Below are 25,383 nucleotides of genomic sequence, written 5' to 3' on the forward strand. Positions count from 1 at the left end.
ATCTCTAGAGCCTCCCTAGTTATTAGCAGACTATGGGAATAAATGATTAACAATATCCTAAAATGTGGGTGCTAAAGTTTCCTTGGTCCTCAGGCTTGGGGGTGGATACTAAATGATTTAACGGATGTAAAGAGCTTGGAGTGTTTGGCCCAAAGGGCTCATTAAGGATTATTTGCTAGAGTTATTATTTGATTATTATTATTGGGTACTTCTGGCCTAGGATAGCAGAGAATCAAAAAGCACCATTCACATTTTAACTCTGAGTAGATTTGTGTGACACCTCAGATAAAGGCTTTGAGGATTTAATTAGAGAATGTGAAAACTGCCTTTAACCCCATGAACATATCTGTTACTCTTAAACCACTAATTGATTGGCAGAGTAACTCAGAATTTTTTCACTGGGATGCTATCTTAACTTCCCATCTGAATATCTCTCATCTTAAAGAAGATTGTGATTTTTATGAAACATTTCACCACTAAAGGAAAACATATATAAACAAAAAATGACTTAATCCTTATCAAAATACTGCTTCACTCAGCTAGTTCATTTTGATGTTTCAATGTGTCTTTTAGTTGAAAAACAAAGAAATATGTCTACAAGATTTAAAATATTTTCTGGATTTGAGTGAGTCTCTGGAACTGAATTGGGATATCAACTTTTCTTTTGACAGCAGTGTATTTACATAAGTGAGGCACAGAAAGAGAAATACTGCATGCTCTCACTCATGAGTAGGAGCTAAATAAATAGATAAATAAATAAGTAAATAAATAAACACACAATAATAATAATAAGTTGAACTTTCAGAAGGAGAGAGTAGAACTATGGTTACTAGAGACTGGAAAAGAGAAGATGCAGGGTGGCCAGTGAAGACTGGCAAAGGATACAAAACAGCTAGATAGGAAAAATAATTTCTATTGGTGTACAGTCAAGCTAGGCCTCTATAATAAATGATAATTTACTGCGTGTTATCAAATGGCTAGAAGAGAGGACATCAAATGTCTTCATACCAAAGAAATGATTGTTTTATAATAATAAATATGCTAATTACCCAGATTTGATCATCACACATTGTATACATGTAGTGAAATTGAATTCAACTCTGTACCTCACAAATATATAGAATGAATACGTTTCAATTAAAAAAAAAACCAAGAAAACCAAAAAAAATGTATTCGTAGCTATATAGAATTGGTGGGTCACTACTAAGTATCCAAATTCTTGTATTAAAACAGGATGATAAGCTCACTCAATATAGGAAAATCTTTATAAGATGGATAAATTAGCTAAAATTTAACATGAAACAAAGAATGTTCAGTTTGAACTAAATAGTTATGCAAAAATACACACATATGCAAAAACTAATTCCTGAGCACAGGGGAACCTCTGTTATTGTACCTCAACTCTCTCGATTTATGCTTGAAGAACTGGTTAAAAGTGTCTAAATTTCTTGCTCAACTCCACAGAGCTAAGATAAATTTGTTTAAAACCAAAGTCTTCTTACTCCTCATAGAGATGTTATAATCATTCTACTGACTAATTGGGGCTGAACAAGGCTATCTTGGTGAATCTTACACCTCCAGGTTTTCTCCTCCTTTGTCTTCTGCTGTTACTAACTCAATACTTTCACTCTTCCCAACACTTCAGTAACGCCTTGCAGCTGTGTTTCTGAAAACGAACCATCCCTCGGCTGCATACCACATCTACTCTATCAGACATCTCCAGATAGGAACCAATGAACTTCGTCTTAACAGCCTCCTCAGCTGATTTTTATGTCAGTCGAAGTTTGAAAACCATTGTTTCGGGGTTCTCAAAACATAGACACTTCTACTTTTCATTTACTCTTCACCATAATTTAAGGAGATAGTTATCATCATCCGTATTATATAAGCGAGGAAATTCAGTTTCAGAAAGGTATGGTTACTTGTTTAAGATAATTGCCTTTACTCTGTAGTGTCCTGAAGGGAAGTTAGATCACCTGGGGCCAGAACATTTGTTATTTTGATCTCAGGTTACTGCACCCCATCTCCTATGAGTGGACAGCCAATGCATCGTCATGTTTTGTCATTGCCCATAACTCTAACTTCCTTGGCAGTTCTCTACTACAGGTAAAATAAATTGAAGATGATGGCACTAATTAACAAAAGCCACCCTGAAGAGTTTATCCTACTGGGCTTTGCTGACCGACCTTGGCTAGAGCTTCCTCTATTTGTTATTCTTCTTATAACATACCCCACGGCTTTGATGGGGAACATCGCCATCATTCTGGTGTGCAGGTTAGACCCCCGTCTCCACAGCCCTATGTATTTCTTCCTCACCAACCTCTCCTTTTTGGACATGTGTTATACCACGAGCATCGTTCCACAGATGCTGTTTAACCTGGGGAGCTCTAAGAAGACCATCAGCTATATGGGGTGTGCTGTTCAGCTTTATTTCTTCCACATAATGGGGGGCACAGAATGTCTGCTCTTGGCTCTTATGTCATTTGATCGCTATGTGGCCATCTGCAGGCCTCTGCACTACACCCTCATCATGAATCAGCACATCTGTATCCTGTTAGTAGCCACTGTGTGGCTTACTGGAATGACCTATGCTATCTCAGAGGCCTCTGTGACATTACGGTTGCCACTGTGTGGTCTCAATAAACTGGATCACTTGCTGTGTGAGATTCCAGTTCTGATAAAGACCGCCTGTGGTGAAAAGGGTGTTAATGAGCTCACACTCTCTGTGGTATGCATTTTTATGTTGGCTGTTCCACTCTGCTTAATTCTTGCCTCCTATGCTTGTATTGGACGTGCTGTATTTAAGATTAAATCTTCTGAAGGAAGGAAAAAGGCCTTTGGGACGTGTTCCTCCCATCTCATTGTAGTTTTCTTATTTTATGGCCCAGCCATAAGCATGTACCTTCAGCCCCCTTCCTCCATCTCAAGGGACCAGCCCAAGTTCATGGCTCTCTTCTACGGAGTGGTGACTCCTACACTCAACCCCTTCATCTACACTCTGAGGAATAAGGATGTAAAGGAGGCATTAGGCAATCTGGTGCGGAGCATTTTCAGTTTCGAGTCATAGTGGGTAGATATCAAATGAAGTTATTTAACAATCAGAGCAGGTTTTTATGGGTTTCTCTAATAACTCATCCTTGTCTCCAATCTCATGTTATATGCTCTTTTTGCAGAGTAGGGCATGTTTCTTATATTCTTTATAATCCAGTTCCAAGTCAGTGGGTAGACGTCAAATGAAGTTATTTAACAATTAGAATAGGTTTATGTGGGTTTCTCTAATAACTTATTCTTGTCATCAAATCTTGTGCTACATTTTTTTTTTTGCAAATTATATTATATTCTGATATTTATAATCCAGTTAGGCTAGGATTATACCCAGCTAATATGCACCATTATGAGCACTCTGTTTTTGAAAATGTATTAAAATAGTTCTCTTCTGGTTGATACATACTGAAATAATAACTGCATTAAGTAGTAAAAAATACTATAGTATAAATTATAATATAAATTCATTAGTTGAAGCTAATTGGTATAAAAATAGCAGTGCGACATTCATCACTTGGTTTTCTATCAGGCTCATCTGAGAAACATTTCATCAATCTTTGTGAGTTGTCCCAAGTCCAAGTGTGCAGTGTGGCTCCACTGAGCATCCAGTGGGAAGAACAATGTGCTTCAGAAGAATCACGAGTCGCCTAAGTTTATCAACCCCGATTTATGTAGATGGTATTGTTTCTTCCAAAATGCGATGTAAATCTTAACAAATGTATGCAGCTGTTTTCTATTTTTAATTAAAGAATTTATCACTAAATATTAAAATGTTGAGAATAAAGGAAGAAAAAGTAAGAATAACTTTCTTTTTAAATTATACATACATGTGGGGTACAATGTTGATTTTGGATAATTGTGTAGAATGTGTAGTGGTTAGATCAGTATAGATAGTTTATTCATCATTATAATATGCAATCATTCTTTGTAAATGTTATAAGCAAGAATCTTCTAAATCAGTGAGAAAGCATAGAGATGTTATTAATCATGACCTGCAACCTGGAAACATTTCTGTGCATAAATTGGAAGAGCCAGGAATGCCTTGTGAAACTGCAAGAATCAGTGTGAGAAGGAAATAATTTGTATTTCTGTAATGAAAAGCAACTTGATTACTTCAACAAACAATATGAGTATCTTTTTATTGCTGTAAATTTTGGATGCAAATGATGTTCAAAGTCTGTATTATTAAAAATTGAAAAGTGCTGAAACTTAGTCTAGGACTCCAACCTAAAACTTAAAACTTTGTCATTTACAATTACACTTACAATTAAATTAAAACTTCATCATTTACAATTTATGAGAGCAATTTAATTGATTTGATAGTTATTTGGTGTTGAATTAATATGTTTAGAATTCAATATGATGTTGTGTGGAGAAGAAATAAACACTTGTAAGAAAAACAAGAGATCATTTGAACTTTCTGGCATGCCTTGTGGTGTGATCAAGATCTAAGCAAATAATTGGAAGGAAGATCTCCTGTTGTTCCAGATAAGAGTCAACTGCAACCCAGATTTCCTCTTTGAAAAATAACAGATCATCCCGTTCTGGTTCAGTTCTTGAGACCAGTGGTCTTTGGTATATTTAGATTGGAAAACAATCTAAGTAACTTTAAAAATTGGCTGATTTCTGGCTGATTGCCAGAAAACGTTTTAAAATTTTTCATACACACACACACACACAGAGGAAATAAAAATTCTGTGACGTTAAATAATATCTTTTATTGTTGGAAAAAAATGCAAAAGTAACTTTCTCATAAGCCTGTTTTGTCTCTGAAACTATATTTGCTTGCTCCACTAGTCTGAAATAATTTTCTCACCAGCCTGCTTTGTTCTAGATGTAATGTCTTGTCCTTGAAACTCTCCACTAGTCTGGCTATTACTCACTACTTGTATTTTGGGCTTCTGTAACTGAGCGCTTATCTGCACAGACCGCTTATTCAAGCCTAGTGAATGCTGAAATGCTGAGAAAAGAAAAAAAATATGCAAAGAGCCCTGGAAGAGTCCGCTTATAAAAACCTTGTGAGATCTAAGCTGGGTGTCCAGATTTTTCAAGAGGTAGCCGTCTGGACCTGCCAGTGTAATAAACTCCTGACTATCCAACCCTCTGAGTGTTGGGTGCTTCCTTGCTGAGTCCATTTCTACAACATTATTAGTTAAAGTACCATTTATCTAACTTAGTCTTACATACTGAGAAATACAGTATTTTCAGTTTTGGGGGAAAAACTCAGCAAGATTTGTGTTTAAAGCATAGGCATAGAGACTGGTTAGAGTTGCTGTGACAGCTCTCTTAAATTATCCTCTGTCTTGGGCTAATCGATGTGTATACTACTTGTAAGGCCTGTAAAGATTATTCACTTCAGTAGTGTGAATGATGTCCAGAATCTGAAAAATTAATACTCCCTAATAATTACATTCAGAAATCTTAGGATAAAGATTACTGAGAGTAACAGTGGGGGAAACCCATAAAAATGTCTTATTTATACTAGATTACTTCACATTTCTGGGGTACAAATGTTTAGTATATATGCCTTTTCTCTAGAATAAACAGAAAACAGCAAAGCATTTTAACCCAAGATGTAAAGAAACTAAAGAATGCAGACATGCATTTGGGAAATTCTTTAAGGTAGAAATCAAGCTGTTTTAACAATGTTTTTCTCCACACTAGAGATGTCGTCAGATCTGTACAGCACAATAACTGCAAGACAAGAAGTGCATCCTGCTCAAACAGGGATGATTAAAATAAATGTATGTCACCATTCTGGTTCAACAAATGCTTTCATGACTAGTATAAGGCTTCTCAAACTGTGATCCTCAAAATTCCAGTGCCTTGGAGGAGTCCCAGAGGCCACTGGAGCATGAGGGTGGGGTGGAGAAGCATCAGATACGGTAAAGTAGGAAAATCCACATCAGAGTTTGTTTGAAGAAATAACAGTAGATAGAAACACGGACAACCACTGCCGTAGTGTAATATGAGAAGCAACCATTTTAATTTATTTTCACATTATCAAAAGAATGTATTTTGATAAAATGCTCAAATTTTACCTGAGCAAAAAGTATGTATGTTGTACACATAAACAAAAATGAAACTTCGATGTGTAGTGAGAATTCAACTAACCATTTAAGAATTTATTTCACATAAAACTGTAGTCTAAGCATGTCTATTTTCATTAAGATTGTCATCATACCCCCAATTTTTTTAATGCTTTCAAGGTGTGTCAGTTTTTAACTATTGATCACGAGGTCTCAGTATCTTGATATGCAAGTATACTAACACTTAATTATTTTAGTAGACAGTAAGGGAATTGATCTAAATAACTACTAATCTTTCACTTTATTTCACCCGGAAATTCACCTCCTGTAAAGCCACCATCACCTCCCATAACAACCACAACGTGTACTGTAATACTTCTAGTTCCTAAACTCTTCTGCATTTTCTCCCTGCTGTGTATTTATTTTTGCCTTAAATAATGCCTCCTCCAGTTTTTCATCTCTCTCTAGTCTTCCTTAAAATAACTGTAGAATTATAGCATGCTGTAAGTACTAAAATGCACCTTCAAGAATATGCTCTAGAACAGAGCAGAAAGTTTAATTAAATGCCATAAGAAATGAAGAATTAAAGATACTTTCCAGGGAAAGTTAGCAAAAATTGGAATATTTAATAGGAGTATACAGGAATATATTACTGGCTGAGGGAGCACCATAACCAAGGAGATGTATAAGAAAGAGTAGCCACAAATACTGAACAGCTGCATGAGTTGGTGAGTGTGTTAGACACTTGGTATTTGTAATATTGTGTAATTTTTCAAGAACGCTTCAAGATGGTTATTACCCACAGTTGATAGATAATGAACATGTGGCTCATTGATTCTTGAGCTTACATATTTTATGTCAGAACTGGAATTTGAAAGTCTTTCAACGATCAAAAATCCATGCATTTTTCCACCTTATAACAAGATATTTGCAAAGACGAAGGATATTTAAGATTTTTACATCTGAAATCATGAATAACTTAATAGTTTCAAGCTGAAGATTATATGCGGCAGTATATAAGATTGAAAGGAGGATATATGTTGAACCAGAATCAAGGGTAATATTAAAAATGTATATTTCTATCGATGATGAGAACTTACAGAATTTTAAACCCTGAAATTACGTAAGACCTCTCTGTAGGAAAATATTGGAAATTGATTAATTAAGTTTACTGCAACAATCTATGCAACAGGTAATTAGATCCTTGATTAGGATAAGAATGGTGAAAATGTAAAAGATGGGAAATGTGTTACATAGGAGTGTTGGCTTGGGAATTTTATTAAATGTGAGTCATCTGAGAAAGAGAAGAGCCCAAGGATAACAGTGACGTTTTATGTCTAGAGGACTGAACAGGAGGTGTAGACGTTATCAAAGAGTTTAATATCAAAAAAAGTAGTTTGTGGAACAAAATACTCTAAAAGAACTGAGGTCAAATTCCAAGGAAGATGTTATTAATTATCTACAAGAAGAAATGGACTTCGGTTGCAAAAAGAGATAATAAATTTTTATCAAAGAGGATTTGGCTTATAAAGGATGAATATAAAAGAATTTGTAGCATTTTTGGAGGGAAACATTAAAGAACTTCAATCATTTAACAGGGTAATACAAGGGTACTTCAAAAATTTTGTGGAAAAAGACAATTAAAAGATAATATAAATCATTCCATGAGCTTTTTGAAGTATCCTTATATCTTACGATAAAAGATTTGTGCATGCAATATTTTAGTATGTTATATTATATATATTTAACAGGAATTAATGCTGGGAAGTGGAAAGGTGGACAACACTAGTTTCCATAGTCACTTCTAAGTCGTAAAATTTATAATTCTTTTCCCCCAGGAGAGCTCTTCACAATGAAATAAAAGTACTTAGGAAAAGTACTTATGTTTCAGGTTTAACACTCTTTGTATATATGTAATGTGTCATCTGTATTAGGATAGTGAGAATGAGTGGAGGGCCAGGTGGGCAGCAGAGGGAACTGAAATGCTTTGGCAGGGAAACTACTTTAAAATTTGCTTCTGAAATTTTTCTTTTGCTATTATCCCAATATCCTCCCATTGAACAAAGAGTAGAATTAACCACACCGTGGGGACCTCACCTCCTTCTACTCGCAGAAGTTTCACTATATTAAGTGCTACAAATCCTCTAGTTATCTCTATCTAGATTCCATAAGAAATTATTTTGAAAGAGATAATGCAAATTAATGACTGAATCTAACTGACTTTACTAAGTGACTCTTAGGAGAAATGGAGTCACGATCATTGGTCTATTAATAATTAATTTAACTGCTTGTTCATATATATTAATAATTCTGTTAGAATATGGTTTCTGTGTGTCATGTTTTGATAAGTTAATAAATATGTTAATTATGATCTAATTAATAATTATAATCTAACTTGTAAGTACAGCACAACCACAATTCTTGGTATGAACATTATATAATATTATAATTAAAATTATACTTTACAATTAGTAAATGTCATAGAGTAGCCAGGTAGTTTTGTTTGTTTGTTTGTTTTTTGCTATTTGAGAGAAGTATCTGGAAAAAGTCATAAAATTTTTCTGCAATTGCAGAATTGTTCATTGTACTCTTATGAAAAACAAATTTACTATCTAGATTACAGTATTTATGTACTATTACTTTTGTCTTTAGTCTTACATTTTTCAATCTAAAGACTATTTCCCAAAGTTACATAGGTCATTACTTATTTTTTCTCTACCCATTTCAGTGTGGTTATGTCATACATTTATAATACAGTTATATGCATTTGTCACGGTCTACATTCTATCCTAGGATCCTCTGACATCCTAATTGATATTTTTACTTATTTGCTTGCATATATTAAAGTTCACTTTTTGTGATGTGCACTGCTATGGTTTTGACAAATTACAAATGTGCAGAGTCATATACCTGCTAATGCAGCACAATTTAATAAATGCATAGAGTCATGTATCAACCAGTGCAGCATAATAAAGAACAACTTCATTATCCTAAAATTTCCCCTGTGAGTCTCCTTTATAATCAACCAATCCCCTCTCCACCAGACCTTGGCAACCGCTAATGTGTTTTTCACCCATACAGTTTTGCCTTTTCCAGATGTCTTATAAATGGAATAATATAAGGTTAAGCCTTTGAAGTCTGGCTTCTTCCATTTAGTAAAATGCATTTAAGATGCACTCACATTGTTTCATGTATTGTAGCTCATTTCTGTCCACTGATGAATAGTATTCCATTGTGTAGACATACCCCAGTTTATCTTTCCCCTTTGAAGGATATGGATTGCTTCCAGCTTTCAGTGATTATGAATAAAGCTGCTGTAAATGTTTGCATGCAGATATTTGCATGGACATAAATTTTCAGTTCACTGGGGTAAATAACTAGGAATGTCATTGTTGGATTGTATGGTAAATCTATATTAAACTTTATAAGAAACTACCAAAGGGTCTTTCAAAGTGGTTTTATCATATTGCCTTCCCATTAGTAGTAAATGAAAGTTCCTTTTGCTCTTCATTCTTGTTAGCATTTACTATAGTCAGTTTTTTGGATTTTAAGTAATAAAAAAAATTGTGAGAATTTTTCACTCCAGTTATATAAGTACTTTCATAATACCCAATTTTGCCTCTTGGCCTACAAAACCTAAAATATTGTCTATCTGCTTCTTTGTAGGAAACATCTGTTGATCCCTGGTCTTTCACATGGATTATCTGAACTCACTGAGGTTTCTTTCAGTTGACTGAACTGTAAATCAATTATTATAAGTGCTGTAGACTGTATGCCTCCTGCCCCTAACCTCATTGCAACTCAATCCCCACTGTAACTGTTGGGGGTGGGAAATTCTATTATGATAATTGAAAGGTTGGGCCATGAGGAGGTGATTAGATTATAGCACCATACCTAGTGAATAGATTAGAAATGGCGGTCATGGATTTGGTTTGGAAGGCATTAAAAGGGGATCACGAAGAGTCTGTCTCTCCATCTCTGCTGTGTCATTTTCATAATGTGATACCCTGCTGTCACTGTTGCCACCACCAAGGTCTTCATCAAATGCATACCCTGGACTTTGGACTTCCCAACCTCTGAAACTGCAAGCAATAAATTTCATTTTCTTTATAAATTTTCCAGTTCTGCGTATTTTGTTATAAGTGACAGAAATGGACTAATACAATAAGTTTTTTAATATGGGAAATAATATGTCTTTGAAAAGAATAAATGATTTTTTTCTAATTTTTCTTTAAGAATTTGGGCTTTTTTTCTGTAAGAATCTCTTGTTGATCATTTCATCTGCCTTGAAAGCTTTCTGTCTTTAAGTAATTATTCATTCTAATACAAATAATCTGTAATGCTTTATTCCATATTCTCAACACAATTTAGAAATTACTTTAAATTTTCACTGAAAGTTTTGAAACTCATTTCAAACTACATTCTCTGACTGGAAAAATGCTTAACTGGTTGTGAATATTTTTAATGTGATTTTTAAAGGCTTTAATAATTTTGGTCTTCAAATAATTTAACTTATATTTTGTTTCCTTCTTCATCAAGAGTCTTTAAAGAAGCATAAATTATTTTTCTCAAACTCCCCTTTGAATAATTAGTGATTGCTACTCATTTTCTGATTTTTTCATTTTATCTAAATTCCTGCTATTCATTTTATCATTTCCAAGTACAACAGAAAAGATTCATCAAGTGTTCAGAGATTTGATCTGAATTTTTTTTTTAAATCATTTATCACTTTTTACACAAATTCAAATGTCTTTTCTGCTCACTCTTTGCTCACTTGATCATGTCACCCTTAAGATTCTTTTGTGTGGTTTAGGTTTTCTTGAAAATTTAAATGCTCATCTTTACTTTCATTGCTATCCTGTTTTATTTTATTGCTATCTTATTTATTTATTTTTTTTACTCTTCTGACATATCTTTAAGGTTATTTTGGCATCAGCTTCTTGGGATTGAAAGGACTTGTACACATCTTCTAATGACAATCCTTATTCTAAAGCTAGCCATCAACTTAACTCATTGTGAACATTAAGATTACCTTCCTATTCATTCTTTTCCCAAAATGTCTATTTTAAACCCAAATTTCCTGTGGATTTAGAGCACTTGATACCTTGTTCTCAAGGCTGCTCTTCATTAAAGATAACTTAGGTCTTCATATTCTTTCTTAATCAGCCTATTTTGACAAAAACTTTACAGTTTTCTTCAACTAGAGCAGAAATTCTTATGGTAAACTCGTTCATCCCTATTTGGATGAAGTTGGCTTTTAACTATTAAAAAATCCAAATATAGCTGCATTTACCATCATCTGCCATGTTAAGCCACAGAGATCTGGCGTGAGTCTCATGTCTCCTGGCAACACTGACATGGCCTCACTCGACTTCCCCAGAACTCATATCAGCAAGTGCATTCTCCATAGCCTCAGATCTGCCTCGGGTGGGGAGGACCCTACCATTCCATTCTACTTGGAACCTAAATCAGCACCTGGCAAGCAGGAGAAACCATCAGTGAGGTGGCAATGGGGGAGGTTAGAGAGAATTTCCCAAACATGTTCACACCTAACATGGAAATGGACAAGGCTGTTCTTGATCAAAGAAGAGTGACCACAGCAAGTGTGTTTCTCCTAGGCCCTACCCCAAACCCTAAAGTCTAGAAGAATTAACATCTTTATACACATGGACAATTCAGGGATCTCTATTCAAGAAGCTAAGCAGGTAAGATCTTACATACCTATGCCAATAATTAATGTTCCTTCTGAGGCCCAGTAGGCCTCATATTAAAAAAATTTCAAACCAAGATTCCTCCACACAGAAAACCAATCCTACTTTGCTTTTGGTTGGATCACAAGAGTAAGCATGGGAGAGTTTGATTCTCTTTGTCATTAACTTATCAATCTGAATATTGAATATAACTCATGAACAATGAAGGTAATTTGAGATGCAGGAAAAGCATCTGACAAAATTCAAAATTTTTTAACAATTCAGGTGTAGAAGGAATGTACCTCAACACAATAAAGGCCATCTACGACAAGCCCACAGGTAACATCATACTCACTGGAGAAAAGGTGAAATCTTTTCCTCTGAGATCAGCAACAAGACAAGTATGTGCACTCTCATCACTTCTGTTCAACATAGTGCTAGAAGTCCTGTCCAGAGCAATTAGGCAAGAGAAAGAATCAAAAAGCATTGAAACTGGAAAGAAAGAAGGTAAATGATCTCTGTTTGCTGATGACATAATCATATGTCATTATAAGAAAAATCCCTAATCATTCCACCAAAAACTATTAGAATAAACAAATTCAGGATACAAAATCAACATACAAAAACCGGTAACATTTTTTCATACTAATAATGAACTATTCAAAAAAAATTTTAATCCCATTTACAATAGCTACAAAAATTAAATAGGTATAAATTAAAGCAAGGAGGTGAAACATATATATACCAGAAACTATAAAACACTGATGAAGGAAACTGAAGAAAACAAAAATAAATAAAAAGATATCCCCTCTTTATGGATGAAAAGAATTAATAGTATTAAAATTTCCATCCTGCCCAAAGCATATTACACATTCAATGCAATCCACGTCAAAACCCCAATGACACTTTTACAAAAATAGAAAAAGCAATCCTAAAATTTGTATGAAATCACAAGAGATGCCAAATATACAAAGTAATCTTGAGCAATAAGAACAAAGCTGAAGGCATCACACTACCTGATTTCAAACTATACTGCAAAGCTATAGTAATCAAACAATATAATACTGTCATAAAAACAGACATATTGAACAAATGAACAGACGACAGAACCCAGAAATAACTCCACACATTTACAGCCAATTGACCAACTGATTTTCAACAAAATTGCTGAAAACACACAGTGGAAGAAGGGCAGTCTCTTCAATCAATGGTGTTGGGAAAATTGTATATGCACATGCAAAATAACAAATTAGGCCCTTATTTCACACCATGCGCAATATTCAATTTAAAGTGAGTTAAGTCTTAAACATAACACCTGAAACTGTAAAACTACTAGAAGAAATCAGTGTGTTCTCATGAAAAAAAAAAAAGTATGTGAAGTAATACATATGTTAATTAGTTTGACTTAGCCATTCCACAGTGTATACATATATTAAAACATCATGTTGTACACTGTAAATATATACATTTTAATTTTCCTATTAAAGAATTTAAAAATCAGCGTGTTTTTATACACTAATAATGAACTATCTGAAAAAGAAACCAAGAAAACAACTCCATTTATAATAGCGTCAAAAACAATAAAAAACTTGCGAATAAATTTAACCAAGAAGGTGAAAGATATGTACACTGAAAGCCATGCCATTTATGAACGAAATTTAAGATGCGAATAAAGAGAAAGATATCCCAGATTCACAAATTAGAAGGATTAGTACTGGTAAAATATTCACATTGTTCAAAATGATTTACTGATTCCATGCAATCCTTATCAAAATTCTGTCATTTTTGTTCTTTAAAGAAAATGTAATTTTATTAATGTTATTTTTTACATTCTAGGATGTTGCTGCAGAGCAGTTGGGAGGGAGGGGAAGAGGGGAAAGAGGAAGGAAATGGATTGGAGGAAGGAGGAAGGAGGAGGGATGGGATTGATTTCTGTAGCATCCCCCTCATTCCCATAGGGGAGACCAGGGGGCTTCCATTGGTGGCTTGGTCATTGCTGGGCTTGGTGCAGATGTCAAGGGGGTGTTACAAAAGCCCTCACCCCCCACTGTCCCTATTTGGGAACCCAGGGTCCTTCCTGCTGTTGCTGGGTGGTTGTCGCTGGGCTGGTTGCATATGTTGGGGGAAGTGGCCAAAGCCCAAAGCCTCCCACCGCCCTGGCTTGGGATGCCTGGGGTGCTTCTTGTGGTGGCTTGGTGGTTGTCGCTGGGCTGGCTGCTGGTGTCAGAGGGCTGTGGTTGAGGAGCCACTGTCCTGGCTTGGGAGAGCCTGGGGTGCTTCCTGCAGCAGCTCAGTGGTCGCAACTGGGCTGGCTGCGTGTGTTGGTGGGGCATGAATGAGGCCTTCATTCCCCACTCTTGGGATTGGTTGTTAGTGTCAGGGGGCATTGCTGAAGCCCCCGGTCATCCCCTCTTTCTGGCTTGGTATCCCATAGGCCTTCCAGTCGTCTAGATGTTATAGGTGTTCTTTGGTGAAATGAGACCTTTACTAGCTAATATGAAACTCTGTCTCTGGTTGTGGGTACTTTGTTTTTTCTTCGTTTCTGTGTTGGATTATTTGCTGTTCCCACCATTTAAACTCTGCACGGGAGCTAATTTGTTTTTTTCATTTACTTCTAAAATGGGGGAACTTCCTGTGGGGACCAGTATTTGAGCTCTGAGGTTGAGCTAAATTGCTGCTTTGCTGCTGATTCCTTAGGGAAGGCATTTTTTGCAGCTCAAGTTTTGATGGTTGACTTTATAGGTACTTCCGGCTCTCAAGGGATCTGTTGCACCTGGGTTGTGTAGAAACTCTGGTCTGGGCCAGAGTCTTTTCATCAAACTGCACCACCTGCAGTTCTATATTCCTGACCAGTCTCCTCTGAGTGGTCCTTTGCTGATTGGGGTGCAGATCAACTGTCCTTGCTGTGCCCCAGTGTTCTCCCGGTGGGTCCGTCTCCCCCACTGCCTGTGCTGAAAACACTTCCCATGGGACGGGCAGTGCACCAGTCCCTTGCTATGACTCACCAGCCTCTGAGTGGCTCCTTTTTTTCAGTTGTTGTGTCTCCTCACTACTATGTGGATCCATAGGAACCCTATTAGTGGTATTGCTGTCCTGGGGGCCACCAAGGCCCTTTTCTCCCCTGCTGCCTCCAAGCAACTTCATCTGAAGGGCACAGCTGTGGCTTTTGCTGGCTCCTGCTCTGTGAGCTCAGCAGCTCCAGCCTCGACACGGCCGGGGCTCGAAATGATCAGAATGGTTTTTTCTGTCTCTCATCATTGCTTCTCCCACCTTCATGTACTCTGTAGGTCTCCAAAACTCTGTCATTTTTACAGAAATAGTAAAAAACAATAGTAAAATTAGTAAGGAACCAGAAATGATCTTGAATGGTCAAAGCAATCTGGAGCAAGAAGAACAAAGCTGGAGGCACCACACTTCCTGATTTCAAACTGTATTACAAACTATAGTAATTAAAACAATATGATACTGCATAAGAGAAGTCACATAAATCAATGGTGCAGAATCAAAATTCCAGAGATAAACCCCCACATATAAGGTGAGCTAATACTTTACAAAGGCACAAAGAATAGAGAAAAAGATAATTTGTTCAATAATTGTAATGGAAAACAGCATATCCACATACAAAGGAATAAAATCGGGCCCTTATATCAGTTACAAAAATTAACTCAAAATGAATTAAAAACTTAAATGTAAGTGCTGAAACCATAAAACTCTTAGAAGAAAATATATGGGACAACTATACAACATTGGTCCAGACAATGATTTTTTGGATATGACACCAAAAGCATACAAAAGCAAAAATAAATAAGGGCGTCAAGGCTGCACTCTAACTAACTAAAATAATGACTACTAATTTTAAACACATATTGCAATAACAGTTCAGGCTGCATTTAATAACATTAATTTCTCATGACCAAAAATAAATAAATAAATAAATGAATAATGGGATTACATAAAACTGAATAATTTCTGCACAGCTAAGTAAACAATCAATTAAATGAAAAGGCAACCTAAGAATGGGAGAAAATATTTGCAAACATAATTTATGATAAGGGGTTAATATCCAAAATATATAAGAAACTCAAACAACTCAGTAACAAGAAAACTAATAGCTTGATTAAAAAATGGGTGAAGGGCCTGAATGGACATTTCTCAAAAGATATTCAAATGGCCAGCAGGTACATGAAAAATGCTCAACATCACTAATCATCAGGGAAATACAAATTAAAACTACAATGAGATATCACCTAATTCATGTTAGGATGTATTATCAAAAAGACAAGAGACAACAAATATTGGTGAGGATGCGGAGAAAAGAAAACACTTGTGCACTGTTGGTGGGAATGTAAATTGGTGCAGCTATTTTGAAAATAGTAAGGAGGTTCCTCAAAAAATTAAAAATAGAACTACGATATGATACAGCAATTCCAGTTCTGAGTATATATTCAAAGGATATGAAATCAGTATGCCAAAGAAATATCTGCTCTTCCTTTTTTTTTTGCTGCATTACTCATAATACCCAAGAACTAGAAACAGCCCAAGTATTCACCAATGAATAAATGGAAGAAGATATTGTGATATATATGCACATGTATGTAAATATATGTATGAGTACTATTCAGCCATTAAAAAAATAGAAGGAAAATGCCACTTGCAACAATGTGGATGAACCTTGAGGGCATTATGCTTGGTGAAATAAGTCAGGTATACAAAGACAAACATTGTATGATCTCACTTATATGTGGAACCTAAAACAGTTGAACTCACAGAAACAGAGAATGGAACTAGAATGGTGATTGCTAGGGGCTGTGGAGAGAAGGAAATGGGGAGATGTTGGTCAAACAGTACAAAGTTTCAATTATAAGGGAAATCAGTTCCGGGGATCTAAAGTACAGCATGGTGAATATAGTCAACAATACACTATTGTCTACATGAAATTTAAAAGCGTAGATGTCAAATGTTCTCAATACACACAAAAAAGAAAGAAATTTATGTGAGGTGATTGATAGATTAAATAGTTGGTTTATGGCAATCATTTTACAATGATGTACATATATCAAACCATCGTGTTGTACACAGTAAATATATTTAATTTTTATTTGCTTATTATACCTCAATAAAACTGGGAGGAAAGGAAATACATTTAAAATGTCATATTACTTACATCAATAGCATAGCTGCATATTTTATGATTACTATGAGAATAGGGTTTTAAAATATTTTATTTCATATGCCCATGAAAAGGCAAATAGATTTTCTTTTCTCATTTTGTTTTGGTTTTGTGTTGTCCTTTTTTCCCCAAAATATACCAAAAAATTTAATTAATGTCATTTCTAATATTTCAGATATTTTGGTATTGTCTGTGGCTCACAAAAAAAAGTCAAACGACTCTAAAAATTAAAGCAATAATGTGAAAGCAATCTCAGAAATCAGGTCACCCTGAGATAATATCTGTCAAAATATAGAAAGCCTAATTCAGGATATTTCTTGCTGTCTGGAGCATACTCTTTCCACAGACTGATGATCAGTGTCATTAAATATTGATCTTTATCACCAAATCAATGTGTTAATATTATTACATTTTATGTATATATCATGTTAGATAACCTTTGTTCAATGGATACTTAATAAACACATCAAGTATTGCTCTAACTGCTTTATTGTCAACAAACATTGATCGATTCTTTGCATGCTGGACCCTCTTCAAGACACTGAGGAAGAGCCACTGGAAGCCAATATAGCAACATCAGGGAATGCCAAGCACAGCCTTACCATAGGTCTAACAGGTCCTGACCAATTATTATATGGAAATATTAGGAGACAATGTCTCTAAAATCACATGGGAAGAAATCATGATCCACATAGAACACTATTCCTGAAGAGAGAATATTCCTGTTTGGTGGGATATTATGTAAAAAAGGAATGTCAACTTTAAAGAAAAAATACTGTAAATACTATTACCGAAAAATTACACTATACTATCATAGTGGATTTGTGATTGTATCACCATTCCTGTGAACTGTCAAGTAGTACTATACAACACACCTACAGATTAATTCTGATTTTGACCTATTTGGTTGGTTGCGTAATTTTAAAATCATTCCCCAAATTACCTTCTTTCTCACTATGAAGAAAGACATATTCAAGCATATTAATAGTATCCAAATTTATCTGATTATCTTAGTGAGAGCCTTGATAACAGATATAGGCAGACACCCTAAAATCCTAAGATTTTAAATGGAATGATTGGGCTTTTAGGAATAATATTTATTACCGTTCTTTTTAAAAAACTTCCTTTAGGTCTTAGTTCGAAGGTTTCTCTTCTCTGAGAGGCCTTCCCTGACCAGGGACAAGCCGTCCACCACGCTCTCCCATCCTCCAACACACACACTTGGCTTTCGTGCCAAGTTTACAGAAGTAAACTCCATTAAGCGGGGATCTTTCTGTTTTGCCTATTTAGTTTTTTGCTATATCTCCAATGTTGTTAAACATAGGTTCTTACTATCTGGTGAAATGATTCATTCGGTTACAGTGGTAAATAAGAGTGATTAGATTTATATTCTTTTGGAGCTTATGTGTTAATTTTGGGAAGATATATAAAAAACAAAATTTAGAGTGATGGATGTTATGAAGAAATATAGAACTATGATAGAGAATGACTGGGAGAAGAGGGGTTTTAGTTTAGATTAGGTAGTCAAGGAAGGCCTCACTGATTAGATGATATCTGAAGAACTGTCACAAACAAGGAGGTTGACTTGGGTACAAAATCTTCCAGGTAAATGAAATCAGTGCAAAGACCCTTTAATGTCGGCATCCCTAGAAAAACAAAAGGTTGAGAAGACTGGCAGAAAGCGGGAGGGATAAAACAGGGGCCAGGCATGGTGGATATGGTAAGTCATGGTAAGGACTCTGAATTTTATATTAAGTGAATGAAAAATCCTGAAAGATTTCAAATAGGTAAATGAAAACATTTGTTAGTGTTTTTTTCTTTTGCTTTCTTTCTTTTTTTAATAACACTTTTGGCTGCAATGTGGAGAATGGATTGAAAAGAGAGCAAGTTAGAGTAGGGAAGCAAGACAGGAGGCCACTAGGTAATCCGGGAAAAAAGAAGAGGTTGGCTCAGTTTATGTTACTAAGAACAGAAATGGAAAGAAGAGGTAAAGTTTGGAAAGTTCATAGTTTCAAGGTGAGGGGAGGAGAGAAATTAAGAATAACTCCTAGGTTACTGGTCAGTAATAAGTCGATGTTTATATTATTTACATACTTTGATGAGGAAGACTGAGATGATAGACTTCATGCAATGGGAATCGAGTTCTATTTTAGTCATATTTGGATTCATATTTTTGTTACACATCCAAAAATGAGTGAAATTAGGCCGTTGAAATTATCTGTTTGATGCTCAGTGGAGAAGACTTGAAATATAAATTTGAAAGCCAGCAATATGTAGATAGGATTTAAAGCCTTGCAACTATGTAATATTCTCTAGGGAGCCAGTATAAACAGAGAAAATTAGAGCCCCTGGTGAGGGCATAGGAATTTCAGGACTCTGTATTTTGAAAATTTCCACACATCCCAGCTATTCTGATATGCAGTCAGTTGTGGAAACACTACTAATAACTTCATTTTAAATGTTTTTTTCACAAGTAAAGGGCTAAAGCAAGCAAGGAAAAAATGGGTAAATAAAAAGTGAATAGGAAAACATGTCTTGTTTAGTCAAAGGGGTTTAGAATGGCATTACACTCGTATTATAAGTTTTAGGCAAAAGTGCCTGCTTCACAATCTGGGTATACTCATTTCTGGATAATAATAAGAACATTGCCAAAAATTAATTCAAGAATCCAAATGATTCCTCTCTAATTTCTCCACAGTAGTAAACCCGTGGGTTAAAATCCATAGTAAGGAGCAAGGGACTAGGAAAGTCACTGTGCAGGAATGTAATTAAAATAGGTATGTATACATGACAACTTATATATATTTTTGGACTTGAATTATGAAATTCAATTATAACTTTAAAGCAGTTTTTTAAAGGAAAAGGAGAGCTGTAGAAAACTTGTCTATGGGGAAGAGAAAAAATACACGAGTGAAATTTAGATCTTTAGTGAAGATAAATAGGTTCAAGTTTCCATATGTTTAGAATTTTGATAGAAAAACAAATGCCATTTAAAATTTTAAATTTAAGTTTTTAAAAAAATGTGCAACTTTATGTTTCTTATTATCATTATCGATAACATATATAGAGAACACATACACAAATATATTCATATATACACACTGTATATATAATCCTAAAGGAAGTGGTTGAGAGAGGGAAAGTGTTTCTCAGATGCTTTGTCATGCAACAGTGTGAGCTTTCCCACTGATAAAAATGAAATATTTTTGTAGCATACAGACCCCCCATATTGATTGAGATTGTAACAGCTAATGCTTATTTGAGTGCTTACTGTGTGCCAACCAGTATTGTAATATTTTACATATATTAATTTATTTGATCCATATACTAACTCTGTAAAGTATGTGTTACTACTATCCCCTACTATGGTAAGAAATCTGAGGCACTAAAAGGTTGATCAATTTTCCCAGGTTCATACAGCTGGCAACTGGAACCACCAGGATCTCAGCCCAGACATTCTGGCTCCACTATCTATCCATCTAATCATTACACTATACTATATCTCAAGTGTAGAATATATTGATTGCTATCATACAGAAACATACAGTTAAAATTGTTTTATTGCTCAGTGATGAGAAGTCATCCACAACTGAACATGTGTCATGAAACAGTCGATTTGTGCATATGTATTTTATTAAATTATTGGTGATATGTAACTTTAATCCAAATAAGCTATTATAACTTATGATTATAAAACAACTTTTAAAACAGAGTACATACTTGCTCCAGGGTCTAGTGTCTAAATAGCGACATCTGAGACAACAATAAAACTAATTGCCATAGACACTGAAGAATTTGAATCACCTTTCATGGTCACCAAGGCAACTGAATAAAAATATAAATCTTATGATCCTGAACTTACTGGTTAGGGCTTTGGAGACTGAGCATCTTCTCCCTCAGAGACAAATGTTTTGAACGTGGGTATCAGAGATAATTATCAGAGGTATCTTACTTAAATGATATGTGTTCAGAGCAAGTTTATTTCTGAAATTATTATGTGTGCTATGAATGGTAAGATTGTTTTATACAGTTAATATTTGCTATGATTCTAGTGTTAGAAATGCACTTTATTTAAGAGTAAATGTTATTTGTAATATATTCACTACTTCGAGAAAAATTCCTGAAAATACGTTTCTTCATTTCCCTGTCCTATAGCTTTCCTTTTGCATCTATTTAATCTGTTCTAGTGAAATATTAAGACATGGTCTAATTCTCCAAATGTTTCATTAGCTCACATTTTCTATGGTACTTTAGTGAAGTCAATTGGATGTAGTCCCGATAATTTACATAATCTTTTTTGATGATCTGGGTTTTCTGGCAATATTCAGAAATTTTATTTAGTACTTATTGTGAAGTTGCTTGCTTTTCATAATGTTTGCCTATGATCAAGACCTATTTGCGTGTTGATTTCAAGTCAGAACAAACAGTAAGAATAAGTGACAGGTTTCATCCCCTTACCTGAAGTCACGTGTTCAAGAAGGAAGAGTCGTGTTGAGAATCTCTACCTCAACACACTTCAGAAAAGCAGAATCCACAGTGGCACTGCAGGGAAAACGTGAGAGCACTGCAATCCCCGACAGCAAACGCTTAACCAGGACCTATTTTCCACACAGTGGTCTTTACGTTGGTAAAGAAGTAGAACTTCAAAGGAACTCTCTCTGGATCACAGTAATATCAATATTTAATCTCTCTTTTTTTTTTTTTTTGTCGTGTTCGTGACTGGCACTCAGCCAGTGAGTGCACCAGTCATTCCTATATAGGATCCGAACCCGCGGCGGGAGCGTCGCCGCGCTCCCAGCTCTGCACAATATTTAATCTCTTTATTATGAAGATATATTAAACATTTCTTTTTTTTATAAGAGGAGGAAAAGAAGCTATGACTTGATTTGTGATATCAGACATTTTGATCCAGCAGTAATAAAAGGTGGAAATGTAGATTAAACTGAAAGTGAAGAGTTGAAATATTTTATTCTAGAAGATTGTAGAACTACAAAGGATGCAGATATTTTTGATCCATATCTATATCTTCTACTGTGCATGTAAGATTATTTGAAGATTTTTCTATGTCAGCTTTTTGATAGGCAGAAGAAAGATTTTTATCCCTTCCTGAATTAATCTGTGGGAGCTGGAGTGACAATGAAAATAGTTAAGGAATTAACAGCATGGCATTGACTTTAAATTGTAAAGAAATTTTCAGTTTTGTTTTTATATAATTTTTATTGAAACCCTGTTTTATTTAGAAGTTAGGCACAGTTACACACACCAATGAGTCTGTCAAAATAAATATTAATTATTTATCCCCCTGCTCAGACATTATAGAAATGTAATGGTGTGTGACAGCTTGTGACATTTCAGAGAGTTATTTTTCTTTCTATCCAACTTAATTAGTGGAAGAACTCAGGCTCAAATCATGATTTTTGAAAAGCTAATTCTAAGGAAATCACAAAATGGCTCTCTAAACGCAACTATCTTGACGAGCATATCCAGTTAGTCTGATAATTACGTCCAGTTTGGAATTGCGGTCAGTTTGGAATAATTTCTTCTTAATATCCTAGAAATGTATTTGAAATGCATAACAAACAAAAAGTACAACTTTTTGTACTACATTTACACAGGGAGAAAAAGAAAGGGAGAGAGAGGGGCACCAGTCTGACATTTAGCTAATATTTTTAATGGAATATTTTCTCTTAGCGTTTTGATCACTTTATTGAGGTATAATTGCCACACAAAAAGCTGTACACATTTAACATATATGACTTGATGAGTTTGAAGATGAGTATATACGCATGAGGCCATCACCACAATCTATGCCATAAACCTATCCATCACCTCCAAAAGTTTCCTCCTACTCTATTTAATTATTATTATTGTGTGTGTGATAAGAACGCTTCACATAATATCTGCCCTCCTAGTAAAATTTTAAGTATATAATACAGTATTCAGTGGAAACTTTCTGGATGTCACTTTTGCTTCCAGTGGTAAAAAGTTATCTTTTTATATTCAGTAATAGGAAACTCTGGTGAACTGTTGATAATCTGTCCAATTGTTAAAAGTTTTGGCAGTTCTGAGACACTAATGCATGTTTAAAGAGCTATATCTGTATCACACTACTGAATAATACTGAGCTCATTAGTTCTTCATCTACAGACTGTTTAAAATCATTTTTCACCAAACTGAATAAATCCATCGTTTATTATTATATAGATAAAATCACAGTCATTCCCATTCATCTGCCACTTTCTATTGCTCTGATCAGGTAACTTCACAAAATACCAGCCTAAGTTACAAATGTTAAAGAAAAGGTTAACTAATAACCTTAAGTGATTTTTCATTAGTATTCATAGTGTGTCTTACCTTTTCATTCATTCAGAAATGATGTATACACATTTTGGAGGAATGCTTTAAGTGTTCTGGAGAGAGTGATGAGCAATTGACATCATGTCTGCTTTCTTAAAACTTATAGAAGAGTGTTGAGGGAGAGGGTGTTGAACAAACATTTACCTTCATAGTGTATGATTGTAAGTTTTTCTTATAACAATTCTGGTAACTAAAGATTATTGAGATGTGCTGTTCTAAGCATTGTTGTAAGCACCTTACATTTACTATTTATTTAATCTTTATTCCAGTCCTAGGTATTTTTATTGTCCCCATTTTTTTTATAGATGAGAAGACTGAGCCCAGCAGTGTTTTATAACTCTGGGATCTCTCCCAGCTAAATAGCTGGCAGAGATGAGACATGAACATAAGTCCTCTGCCTATGCTCTTAAGCTGCATGTTATATTGGCTCTCTGTAGGAGTTCCCTATACATGATGTAAGATATCAAGCAAAAAGGGATTATGGGTTCTAGGATCTCTCTTTAAGCAAGAAACATTTAAAATGTAGTCTGAAGGATGAGTAGGAGTTACCAGAAAAGAAGGGGAAAGGTTCCAAGGGCTTTAGAGCAAGGAGATCTGTTATGTCAAAAGACTGAGAGAAGGCCAGTAGTTAAAATGGGTAAAGTGACATGTGAGACCTAGGCAGGAGCCAAAGCATGCAGGTCCATCAAGGTCATCTTAAAGAATTAAAGTATTTTTTGAATGTGATGGAAAGTGACTGGCAAGTTTTAAGCACATGGCTGACAAGATTTTATTGAATATTGTATCAGTGTCAAGGCATAAGACTGAACACAGGGAGTGAAGACTATTGCTAGAATCTAGAAAAAAAGATCATATTTGTTTGGATTAGGGCAATGGTGGTAGAAACTTTTAAAAGTGAGAGGACAGTTAACATATATTTCTGCATTCAAATTTACCAGTAGGGATGATAAATAAGGTATTGAGAATGGGAGAGATAGAGGGACCAGGGATAAATGCCAGATCTCTTATATAACAAACTGGGAGATTAAAGGTGCTAAGTCACTAAGATAAGGAAAAAGAAGAACACTCTTTTCCTCAATCTTTTTAAAAAAATTTTTAGTTGGCAAATAAAATTGTATATATTTATGGGGTGCAGTGTGATGTTTTGATACATGTTTACAATGTAGAGTGATTAAATCAGGCTAATTAACAATTCCATCACTTCACATACTTATTTCTTTTTTGGAGAAAACACTTAAAATCTAATTTTGTAGCAGTTTTTTTAATTAAGAATATGCATGAGTGTGAAGGTTAATTCTAGAGTGTCAACTTGGTTAGATGAAAGAATGCTGAGAAACCTGGTAAAGCAATCTTTTCAGGTGTGTCCATGAGGGTGTTTCCAGCAGAGATTAGTATGAGAGTCTGAGTGGCCTGGGTGTGAAAGACCCACCCTCAGTGTGGGTGGGAACCATCCAATCCACTTGGGGTCCGGAGAGAATAAAAGACAGAGGAAAGAGGTGAAGCTCTCTCTCTCAATCTGCTGGAGCTGGGATATACTCTTCTCTCCTTTCTGTGGACATCAGAGCTTGAGACTCTTCAGCTTTTGGGTTCCAGAACTTAACACCAAGAACACCATCAGCTTCTCTGGTTCTGAGGCCTTTGGACTTGGACTGAGCCATGCCACCGGTATCCAGTTTATAGAGGGCCTATCGTGGGTTGTTTCCTCATAGCCGCGTGAGCTAATTCCCCTAATAAATCCCTCTCATATAATTATAACATATCCTATTGATTCTGTCTCTCTGGAGAACCCTGACTAATACAGATTTTGGTACCAAGGAGTGGGGTGTTGCTATACAGATACCTGAAAATGTGGATGCACCTTTGGAACTGGGTAATGGGCAAAGGTTGGAGGAGTTTGGAAGACTTAGAAGAAGAGAGAAAGATGAGGGAAAGTTTGGAATGCCTTAGAGACTTATGTGGTGGCGAGCAGAATGCTGATAGAAATGTGGACAGTAAAGGCCATGCGGATGGTGAGGTCTCAGATAGAAATGAGGAACTTACTGGGAATTGGACAAAAGATCACCCTTGCTACACCATAGCAAGGAACCTGGCT

The 25,383-nt window shown here is 35.3% G+C and overlaps 1 protein-coding gene across 1 annotated transcript; it reads left to right on the forward strand.

The window, feature by feature from the left end:
- Positions 1-2,125: 2,125 nt before the first annotated feature.
- LOC134378959 (olfactory receptor 2B6-like) lies at positions 2,126-3,067 on the forward strand. The gene has a single exon (XM_063098242.1). It carries the CDS (start codon positions 2,126-2,128, stop codon positions 3,065-3,067), a length of 942 nt encoding a protein of 313 aa, XP_062954312.1.
- The last annotated feature ends 22,316 nt before the right edge of the window (positions 3,068-25,383 follow it).

The sequence above is a fragment of the Cynocephalus volans genome, chromosome 5 (genome assembly GCF_027409185.1).
Source record: "Cynocephalus volans isolate mCynVol1 chromosome 5, mCynVol1.pri, whole genome shotgun sequence".
Taxonomy (NCBI): Eukaryota; Metazoa; Chordata; class Mammalia; order Dermoptera; family Cynocephalidae; genus Cynocephalus; species Cynocephalus volans.